The 11,296-nt window shown below is 44.8% G+C and overlaps 1 protein-coding gene across 2 annotated transcripts in view; it reads left to right on the forward strand.

The window, feature by feature from the left end:
- DUSP22 (dual specificity phosphatase 22) overlaps window positions 1-10,666 on the forward strand; it is a 69,868-nt gene extending 59,202 nt beyond the window's left edge. The window contains exons 7-8 of one of the 2 annotated variants that reach the window (XM_046005829.1): window positions 202-274; window positions 2,070-10,666. In XM_046005829.1, the coding sequence (XP_045861785.1) occupies window positions 202-274; window positions 2,070-2,116 (120 nt within the window). In that variant the 3' untranslated portion in view covers window positions 2,117-10,666. Of the gene's footprint in view, window positions 1-201 lie in introns of both variants that reach the window. The other variant, XM_046005828.1, reaches the window with a different exon arrangement.
- Window positions 10,667-11,296: the final 630 nt, after the last annotated feature.

Below are 11,296 nucleotides of genomic sequence, written 5' to 3' on the forward strand. Positions count from 1 at the left end.
GTCCTCAGGCTAAAACCCAGAAGAAGCAGTTATTTCTCTGGCTTGACACTGGCTGGCCAACCACAGACCTATGATTTCCCAATACCCATTTATTCCTTGTTTACATATGACAAAATCTGTACCATTAAGTAACAGGTATAATCTGTGTAGATGCAGGTGTGTGTGTGTGTGACATTTTGGTTATGTTTTCGACTTCTCCAGTACCGACAGTGGCTGAAGGAAGAATATGGAGAGAGCCCTTTGCGGGATGCAGAAGAAGCCAAAAACATTCTGGGTAAATATAAAGAGCAAGGGCGTGTGGAGTCCCAGCCTGGTACAAGGCGGTGGAGCAGCTTTCAGACCCTGCCTCCTTTGGCCTACAGCAACTATACGACGGAGACCTAATAACTGAGTGATCTGGTGCCTACCTTTCCATCCCTTGTCTTCAGTGCATTTCTGCTGGGTTCCCTGGTGTGCTGGCTGCCCCCATGGAGGACAGGAAAGGGAGGGTGGCAAAGGTGGATCCAGGTTCCCTCTCCATGAATCCACAGCCCTGCCCCAGGCCCCTTCATCCTGCCCACTCCTGCCCTGCCTGAGTTTGGAGAGTCTGCTTGACTGCCCCGCACCATCTCATGCATGCGCCTGTGTGCAGGCAAGTGAGCATGTGTGCCCATGCGGGTAGATGTGTGAACTCCAAATGTTCATATTGCTGGAACAGTCACAGAAGCCATGCTACCAGGCTTGGTGTCACCACCTTTTCTTTTGTCTAAGACTCCACATGGAAATCGTTTGAAGTTAGCATTTAAAAGCTGTTCAGCCTAAACCAGCCTGTGGCTGGGAGCAGACTGAACCCAGAGTGGTCACAGTGAGGGCAGCAGGAGGCCAGACTCCCTCCTGAGGGTAGTTCCAGGGGTCCTGAAAGGTGTGTGGGGCTGTGCTGTGAACATTGCCTCAATCTTAATGAAAGTGCTCTAGGCACTTTCTACCACCTCAAGACCCTCATCTCAGCCCATAATGTCCCTGAGTTCTTCTTGGTGTATGTTCTCAGTGGCACTGACTATATTTCAGTTCCATGGGAACCACACCACATCAGCCCAAGCTATATGCCCAGAGCTCTCTTCCATTCTCCTCTTGTCCAGGTTCACTTACTCTCAACCTCTTGTTTTCTTGCTGTTGTAATTCTGCAAGGGTGTCTTTGCAACATCTGCATGCATCTTCAGGAATTGGAAAGAAAGCATTTATTGGGCACTGTAGCAAGTTCGCATTTAAAAATACATTTTAAAATGCCTGTGTAATTATTAAGCACCATCGTATATGCTGTGGATTTGATATTTGATCTCAGCTACCTCATTAAATGTTTTTTTGAAAAAGTATTTTTGTTATTATAATCAGCTCATGGTTGGAAATGTTTCATCATGATTGCTTTTGAATCCAAAGGGCAAAAGCATCAGTATCATTGAGCTATTTAAAATTTCTACTTGAGCTCCAGTAATGCTTTCTGGTGGGTAAAATTCCACATTCAGGCCAAGCCCAACAGGGCTGGAGAGCATCTGCAGTTTGCAGCATGGAGCAACAGGATCCTCGAATTCTGTGAGCAATTTTGTGGTCCAGTCTTTTATACCAGCTCAAATTGTTTAAGCACACAAAATCACAAGAATGAAAAAGTTTACTTGCCTTCTCCCTAAAAAGATGTTGCAGCCCAGTTTCTCCAAATCCCACAACCCAACAACCGAGCCTCTGGCTAAGAAGAGCAGCTTTCCCATACATATAAAACGTATGTCACAGGTGAGCTGCTTTGGGGACCGGGGGAAATTCTACTCACCCACCAAGGCCCCAGATATACACCAGGAAAGGGAAGCATGGCCATGGAATTTTCTACCAACAGCTGAAACAATTTGTCTATTAAGTACATTGGTTTTTTTTTTTCCTTGAACCAAAAAAAAAATGTAAATATGGTCACAGAAAAAGTATTTAGGATATCAGCTGAAATGCTTAAATATGTGTGTGCATTTATGAACATCTAAACATATTCCTGTAGGTCTTGAAATGTTGTTTTAATTTTTGTTGCCAGTAATGTTCTTTCTCCACAGCCACTTCAGGAATTCTGAAGTACTGGGCCTTTCTCAGAAGACTGTAATGTACCTGAAGTTTCTGAAATAGTGCAAAGCCACAGAGTTTAGGCTGGTGCTGCCAAAAAGAAAAGCAACCTAGAGTTTATTTTTAAGTATCCAGAAGTGATGTATAACTTGTTTTTCATTTTAAACTGAATATATGTGTAATGATATATGTTGAGAACTAAAGATACTCTTCAGCAAGAGAAAATATTTTTACCTTAATGCCACTGCTACAGCAATTTCTTTAACCTTAACTTTGGGGTTTATAAAGCAGTCTCAAGAGCCTTGCTGCACTGTTTTGGTAAATGTTTAGTAATCATGATTGCTTCTCATGAGGATTGTGCTGTGTAAACTCTGCTCATGTGTTCTTAAATTCCCCAGCTTGGGAAATATTTCTTGGTATGTGCTCTACCCACGGTTTGTGTTCTCCATGGTGGACTTTACCAAAAGCTACACGTTTTTGTTAACAAAGGGCAACCGAGCATTTAACTTCATGTGCAATGCACTCTTCCTTGGCTGAGGTGTAAATGTCATATGCGTTTCTGCCTGTGAGGGTTGTGAAGCAGGATCGGAATCTGCTCCTGTAGCAGTAACACTGGTTTAATGGCAGAGGCCAGAGTTTCCTCCAGAAGGTGGTACAGAGAGCACTTAGAAGAAGCGAATTATTTTCACCATGAGAGAAAAATTGATCCTCAGTGTGAACAGAAAGAAATCCATAAATTCAATTCATATTTCTCTTGCCCACATGTGAGCACTAAATATGTGGCACTAATGAAATTACTGCATTTACCACAAGGCTGTGTAGCCCAGGTGCTCCATGAACACTGGCTGCACATTGTTGAATGAAGTTTACTCTGACACCATATTTAGCTTTTAATTTGAAGAAACACAGACTGGCTTGAAGAGCGATTTAAGTCCATTTCCTAAATTGTCCTTGTCTAAATCCAGGGGAAGAAGAAGGAGATTTAACTTTTGACTCCAGGGATAATTTGGGCCTGAACTAAGGGCAGGTGGATACAGGAGCTAATATATGTGGACCCTTTAACTGTAGGTGGCAGGCTTCACCTGTATTCTGAGTGTCTGCTTTGAATGCCTGGAAGTTCCTGACAAGGGCACAGGAAAGGGGCTGGAATGGAGATGACCCTCTGTACTGGCAGCAGCCCCTGCCGGTGTGGGATGATATTCACTGATCAGTGTCAGTCATTAAAATGCTTATTCTGAATCAACAGGCCTGCCTAGATGTAGCCCAGGTAATCCAGTTGTAGCAACCTCTGAGTACTCTCATGTGTCAGCCTTAAAAGCCCTGAGATGTCTCCACTTCCCACTTGTGAGGGTGTGCCGGAGCCTTGTCTCTGTGGGAAAGCACAGAGCCTCAGGAAGACCTCTATGCTGTGTGTAGGACCCGAGGCAGCAGAATTAGGAATATAGGTGTTTTGGTGATGGCCTTAGTCCAGTAGGGTCACCTGCCCCTCACAGCCTGACATCCTTTCCTGTCCCCCTCTTCTTGCCATAGGACCAGATCTGGCACCAACAATAATCCTCTAATAATTGTCTGGTGTTCTGTGGGCTACAAACTATCACTGCAAAGCTTTATAAACTCACAGAGGGTATTATTTTATTTATTCGCATCTCAAAGAGGCCAAAAAATACACCCAAAACTGAAAATGTTAGTTCTGCTTTGCTTGAATTTTGATCTTTTGATTCCAAATCAGTGGGTTAATGAGAGGGAAGAGCTGAGCTGCCCCTGCACTTTGAACATAGAAGTTTATAAGGCTCTAATGACAGCCAAGGGAGAACCAGCACCCCTGCAGCAAATCAGTATGGCTGCTGAAGCCAGAACTTCTCTTTGGTTGCTTCCACACACACACACACACACCCCCAACACACACCCTGGGGATTTTGTTTGGGGCCGCATCCGTGGAGTTGGCAGTTAGGAAAATTGACAAATACAGAGTGGGTCATAAGGACTAGTATAGGTGCTCCTGGTGCTATGTGGCAGGGGAGGGGAAGAGAAAAACCATTCCAGTTTCAGGGTGAGGAAGGCAGTGTTCAGGGAAGGACTCTTGGAAAAAGTAATACCTAATTTGAGACTTCAAGCTTAAGAGCTAAAATTAGTTGGTCATAGGGAGGAAGGGGAGTCCAGGCAGAGGCCCAGCATGTGTGTTAACATGGTGGCATGAGGGAGCACAGTGCACTGGGATGACCCTAAGACACTCTGTGTGACTAAAGCAAGAACCAAGGGGTGGGCAGTGTTAGTAGGTGGTACAGACAAAACTGCACACCCAAGCAGGGGCCCAGTCAGCCAGGTTGATACCATTGCTTAGTATCTGTATATATGTTAGTATTCAGTAACTGGTTTATTTCTTACACTAGCCCTGCCAGCTTCCCACAGGGCTGATTTCTGAGCTTGGAGCCTCACAAGAAGCATACATGCCATTATGCAGATGTAATGAGTAGGGGTGCGGGCTGGCTAAACTTGCTAGAGCAAGCAGGTACGATGGTTGGTTGGCATGTAGGTGGAGAATGGAGGGTCCATATTGGAGGCCAGTCAGGAGCAGCTGTTATAGTCATCCAGGTGATGGAAGATGATGCCCTGAACAGGGTCATGGTGATGGAGATGAAGAGGGACCAAGAAGGCAAATAGATTTGGGCTTGAGGGAGTTTGGGAAGGGAGAAGCAAATGCTCTCAGTACTGGATTGAATGTGGGGGACTATGGGTTTTGTGGCCTTTACTCTCTGGAATCTTGCTTCCAACACAATGGTCCTTTGTGTCAACATCCTCCTTTCCTTTGATGTCGGTGTGTGGGCTCTGAAATGTCAAGGTTAGATTTAAGGGGACTGCCAGACCTGGGGCCTCCAGAGATAATCATCCCAGCTTTGCAGATTAGGTCAAGTTTATCCATGCACCCAGGACAGACTCCCAGGAATTAGATTCATAACAATGTGGAACTCAAATGTTCAATTTTATAATTTATTGTGAAAGATTTAAAAAAAAAAGCTTTATGAAAACCAATTTTATTCACTAGGCTATCTCTCTTTCATTGTCAGGATTTGGGAGGAAGCCAAATTAGTCATTAGGCATTGTCCTAGGAGATGGACATGGAGCTAAGAGCCTTGGCAGGAGGTGGGGGATAATTCTGATCTGGTATGCCCCATAATCAGATTGATATTCCCATAATATACTTAAGTGGTATTTCTACCAGGCTCCTGTTTTGCTCCCTGAAGTTACCTTTCCAGGGTCTAATGGACCATCAAGTTTATGTACTCTCTATGCCCAAGGTGATCTTGGATTTAAATCATGTTTTTTAGAGCACCTTCATTTTTTAAAAAAATTTATTTTGTTTTTTCAGATTTCCAAGATTCATTGTTCATGCACCACACCCAGTGCTCCATGCAGTACGTAGAGCACCTTCATTAACCTTGGGTATCCTTATGTGTCTTCAAGAGCATTTATGCTTTTCTGTGGGGATAGGTTCCCACTAGTGGCTTTTTTTCTTATTTATTGGGTGCCTATTCTTTCTAGTTTCTGTCTCAGCAGGGAACCTCACTTTCAACTTCTGGGTCTGTTTTGTTTTCCTCTTGCATAGAGACAGCTTATAAAATCTGGTGATTTGTGTGTGTGTGTGTGTGTGTGTGTGTGTGTGTGTGTGCACATACACCTGTATCTTATGTTTTGATTAGTTTTAGAGAAATCCTTAGCTTTCAGGAGAGTCATGTGTGCAACATCAAGGGTACCTTGAGCTCGGGTACCTTAAATGGCAGGTAGTTGGGGCACCCAGGGAAATGTCAGAGCCCATATTGCACAACTAGAGCTAGTCATGAAGGGCTGCTCTGCACACCAGTATCTAGTCATAAAAATAGGGAACACACTAAAAATCAAAACCCTGTGATCCCACACTAGATGACTCCTCCCATCCTGACCCTAAGTTATTAATAATTTTATTAAGAATGTGCTTTCAACATGCTTATATTTATATATGTACTTAACAAGAAATCACCAAGACTTCAGAGGGAAGTTCTTCTTCCCTTTCCTTTTTATTGCCCAGAGAAAGAGAGAAACTGCGAAGAAGGAGGGGGACAAACAGCTGCATTTGACTTGTCACTGGAGGCTTGAGCATATCATTCGTTCACTTCTTAGAATTTAGTAGGGTCTCCTGAGGCCTTGGGCTCATTGAGACTGTCATGGACTTGGATGCATGTAATGCACTGGCCACATTTCATCATGCAGACAGATCTTGACACTTTGCTCTTGTTTTCCTATCCCCACTCTAGATCTTGAGACCTGTCACTGCAGTAACAGGACATAATTAGTTCAGCCAGTACCAAAATTAGTAATCAAAATTAGTATCTGTTTTGCAGCTAAGGCTTAACCACCTAATAAGAATCCGACTAAAAGTTGCAAGTGCTGTGCCTGTCTCTTTCCATCAGGGGAAAGAATTGCCAGTCTGTATTTGAACATCTGCAAGTTTAGGTTTATTTTGGCTCTGGATATCTATGCAAACTGTTGATCAAGAGTTAGTAATTTGCAGTTAATTTTCCTGAAGTTTCCAGTTCACTTATTAGAGTCTGGTGTCAAAAGAGCTATTTTAGCAGGTGACTGAAATTACTAGGCAGTTCAACATTCTGAGTGTGATGTTGACTAGTTAGAGGTGGGGTTAGGAGATATATTGAATGGGATTGTACCTGAGCACATCCTTTATTCAAAGGCCTACTGAAGAAAACTAGGTAGGAACCAGAGGTAAAAAAAAAATAAAACTTTGATTTTTGTGGGGTTAACAATTTCTTCTAGAAATAAAGTTAGTTTATGCTGATCACACCATTTGTCTATTTGCCCAGCTTGACCCAAGGAGGCCGCATTACAGTGGCCTTTCCATTTAGTTTCTCAGTCTTCCAGGACACATATCAGTGACAAGCAAATATGTCATGAATGGAATATTGCCATCAACATGGTGTTGGTCCCTCTCTCCCCTTCAAGTCTGTTGATCACCAAGTGCTTTGCCCTCAGCCTCTTGTGCCCTTCACCAGAAGTGGCCAAACCAGCACAAACAGGAACCATACTTTCTGGTGAGCAGGTTTGCCTTTTGTTTGTTGGCTGTGGGTTTCCCCAAGGCACTGATATGGAGCCTTTTTGGAAAATAAAAATCAAAAGCCCTCCACATGTGCACTAAAGAAATGTCACCTTCTGCTTTGCAAAGGGTGTGCCCTTCAAGGCAAGAGACCCAAGTAGCACTGAGCTTCCTCAGAATGGGAGTCCCTAGAGAAGCTTGTCATGTGCCAGGGGTCAGATGTTTGGATTCTCCTTGGTTTGTGTTAAGCCACACTGATGTGGTTGGTGGCAGAGAGAAAGGCAAGAAGGTGTGAAAGGAGAGGACCATTTCTCAACTGTTTGCAGAAGCTTTCATGAATCTCCCAAAATAAGGTGCATCCCAGAGGTGTATTGAAGATGTGGGCTAAAGCCCATTCATGCCTTGATATTCACTATCCTACAGCAGACAGGCCTATTTTCTGCTTTACCAGAACCCCTTCCCATCATCTTTCACCTTCCAAGAGCAGAAAGGCACAGGTCCTGATAGAGTAGGTTGGAGGAGATGAGAGGCCAAGGTCTCTCTGGTGACCAGGAAGCCAAGAAAGTCACAGGCCAGACAGGCCTGACTAAGGTCCATTTTAATCCCCATTCTCTGGAATACCTTGGGGAAGTCCCAGAGGAGGCAACCCAGTCATGTGGGGAACTTCTTCTAAGACTGGAGTAAAGAAGCTCCGTAGAAGAGATGAGCAGAGCTAGAGGACACCATGTGTCATGGCACAGTGATGTGCCCAGAGACAGCTTCACAGCCTTCCTGGGTAACATTTTATGTGTCTAGAAAGGCCTTTCTAATTGTGAAGAGCTCCCATGTAGGTTACAAGACAATCACCCTCTTGATGGTCAACAGTTTCAGCACTTAATGTGGGAGAGAAGCTGGCATTGAGACTTTTTCTTGAAATCTCTTCTGACAACAATCTTATGGGATAGATTTTACTATGGGAGAAACTTAGTTCTAGAGAACTTGAGCATTGCCCAGTCTCAGGGCCAGAAAGTGACCAAGTGAGGATTGTAATCCAAGGAATCTGGCTCAGGTGTGCCTAAATGTCACTACTTCTTTCAAAATGCCACTACCCCTGGGAGGCTAAGCTAATAAAATGCTAACAGTCATGTGTACTCATGTTCAAGTTTTTTTCTGAAGGTGGGTTTATGTTAGATTAGAGGCCTAGTGGGAAAATTAAGGTGGAAGATAGGTAAGTATAGTTAAATAGGCACATGAGAAAGGCATTTCTTTTTTCTTTCCATCAAAGCCTGGCCATTGTGTGTACACTATTGCTGCCACACATACCTCTGCCTGGGTATTTCTGATTTAGCCTAAAGTAGCAGGCAGAGTACTGAGATATCCTAGGGCCCCAGGAGGCCCTTTGCAAGAATGTAGAATGGGCCATGTGTGTACAGGAAGAGGAAAGAGAGAGCCTGGTACTTTAAGCAGATGGTATTCTGTCCTTGATGTGCCATCATTACACAAATAGAGGAACCTCAGTGAAGTTTTTTCAAGAAGCTCAGGGATTTGCTGCCACCCAAGTCAAATAACTCAAATGGAAACATTCATCAAGGACAGAGATGTGGAAAGCAACAGTAGATACCAAAGCAACCAGAAACTGACAGGACCTCCTTCCAACCCCTGGGGCTGAGGGCCAGGGCTGAGAGATGGAGTTACTAGAGCCAAGTAAAAAGTGAGCCATGCAGGGGTGCCTGAGCAGGGCAGGTCTTTAAGAAGTAAGGGAGACTGGGAGGAAGCAGAGTAGAAGTCTCCCATCTATTATCCTCTTGTCCTATCTCCCTGTACCTAATGGGAGGCTGGCCAGAAGAGGATTTTGCATGTCACGTCCATGAGGGACAGAACAGTGTGATTACCATACAATAGGCAGCCCTGGTGCTCAGCCTTGGGTAGGGCGGAGACACAGTGATAGGATGGAGGAAGTGCCATGAGCTTCCAAGAAGTATCTAAGTGTCAACAAGCTGATACTAAAAGTGGGTCTAGTGGGTCTGAGCCTGGGTTCTCCTACACACTTAGTCCTGAAGTATGCTATCTGGAGCTTGGCCTGTGACTCACTGCTTTCATCTTTAGAACGCTTTTAGAAGCATCCATGTCTGCCAGTGTGCCCCTGCTGATCTGTGCTTTCCTATGGCCTCTCTGGAGAAATGACACCCTCTGACATTAAGGCCATCAGCCATGACATCTGAGCCTCTGTTACAAATTGTGCCCATGTGAGAGGCCCCTACCCCCTGTACTGAAGCCCATGAGGAGGAGGGAGGATAGTTTGCAGTGCCTCAATCATGCCATATTGCCCACGGCTCACTGGGAAAACTATGTCATGAGATGCTTTCAGAATTAGCACTATGTGCCATGAGGGAAATTACGAGAAATATTCTGTGAACAAATGCGGAGCACAGAATCATGAATGCAGGCCCTGGAGAGTGTCCTGCTGGGGATGGAAAACTTGGAAGAAGAGTGAAGGACATCCTGGACAGAGGGTGACATGCAGTAAAGACACAGACAAGAGTGAACAGAGTGTACTTGGAATCCAGGACCTGTCTTGGAGAAGATGACTGTGAGGGAGGTGAGGGTTGGAAAGTAGAATGGCTAATCTTGTCCTGAACTGTAAACTGTGGGCAGATGTGGGAGGGCCTTGGATTGCTTTGGGCCCATCAGAATGGGCTGGAAGCAGGAAGGTAGAGCAGTTAGGAGGGAAACAGGCTCCTAACCTGGACCAGATGCCCCATGGGACCTCTCCAAAGATGAATCTACCAAGTGAAGCAACATAAATAATGACCATCTTGAAGTAGTGACAGGCAGTGCTGGTTTGCTTTCTCCAGAAGCAGAAACAGAGTTAGGGGTACAAAAGATTATTGGTGACAGGAGGGCAGGAGGCTTATGGGTCAGTGGGGCTGTCAGGCTGAAATATAGTCCCACCTTCTCTCCACCAGAGGAGCCTAAGGGCAGGCATAACTGATTGCCCCAGAAGAATGGCCTGAGCTGCCAAGCAAGGCAGCCCTTAGAGGCCAGAGCTCAGCGAAACTTACCATGCTTGCAGGGAAGGACAGCCTGACACTCTCCAGGGACACCTGGTGCTAAAGTGCAGCCTTGCAGAAATACTTCCCAGTGTCTCACACAGCAGGACTGCCCAGAATACACCCAAACTCCAGTGTTGGAGCCTCCGATGTAGCTTGATCATTTGGGTATCTCTGGCAACTAGAAACCCTCTCCCCTTTTTTCCTCCCCTTGCCTCCTCTCCCTTTCTCCCCTTGTCCTCCTCTCTGTCCTCCTGTCCCATTCTCTCTCCTCTCTCACTCCTCTCTCCTCAGTTCTCAGATTAGAGCTGGGTGTCGAGGAAGCATGAAAGCAACACCAGGAGTTAGGGGATTCCAAATGTCCCTCCTCACAATGATTGCAGCCTCAGAAGCCACCAGAGATTTATTGAAAAAAAAACCAAATTTTTTTAAAGGTTTTATTTGTTTATGTGACAGATGGAGATCACAAGTAGGCAGAGAGCCAGGCCAAGAGAGATGGGGAAACAGGCTCCCTGCTGAGCAGAGAGCCCTATGCCGGACTCAGTCCCAGGACCCTGAAATCATGACCTGAGCTGAAGGCAGAGGCTTGAACCCACTGAGCCACCCAGTCACCCCTGAAAAAAAAACAAATTTTAGTAACAAGTAACTAAAAATAATCTGTCTTTTATTACCAGCCAGAGCCAGCAATCTTAAACCATTCCAGTGATAAAATATATCTCCCCCCCCAAAAAATTATTTTATTGGTCTAAGTTCTTTTTTTAAAAGATCTTATTTATTTATTTTAGAAAGAGAGAGAACAGGGGGAGGAGAAGAGGAAAAGGGACAAGCAGACTCCCCACTGACCACAGAGCCTGACTTGGGGCTTGATCCCATGACCCCGAGATCATGACCTGAGCCAAAACTGAGAGTCCAAGCCTTAACTGACTGAGCCACCCAGGTTCCCTGTTGATATAAGTTCCTAGTCTAAACAATGTATGCATACGCTTAAAATGTCCATGTTTTTATTATATTCTTTATTAATAGCACGTTCTGTATGGAAGTGAATGTGGAGAACTCCCAGTTAATGGGGGAAACTGGGACATAGGGAATCAGCTTGTCTATTGTTTTG

This window comes from Meles meles, chromosome 5 (genome assembly GCF_922984935.1).
Source record: "Meles meles chromosome 5, mMelMel3.1 paternal haplotype, whole genome shotgun sequence".
In the NCBI taxonomy this organism is placed as follows: Eukaryota; Metazoa; Chordata; class Mammalia; order Carnivora; family Mustelidae; genus Meles; species Meles meles.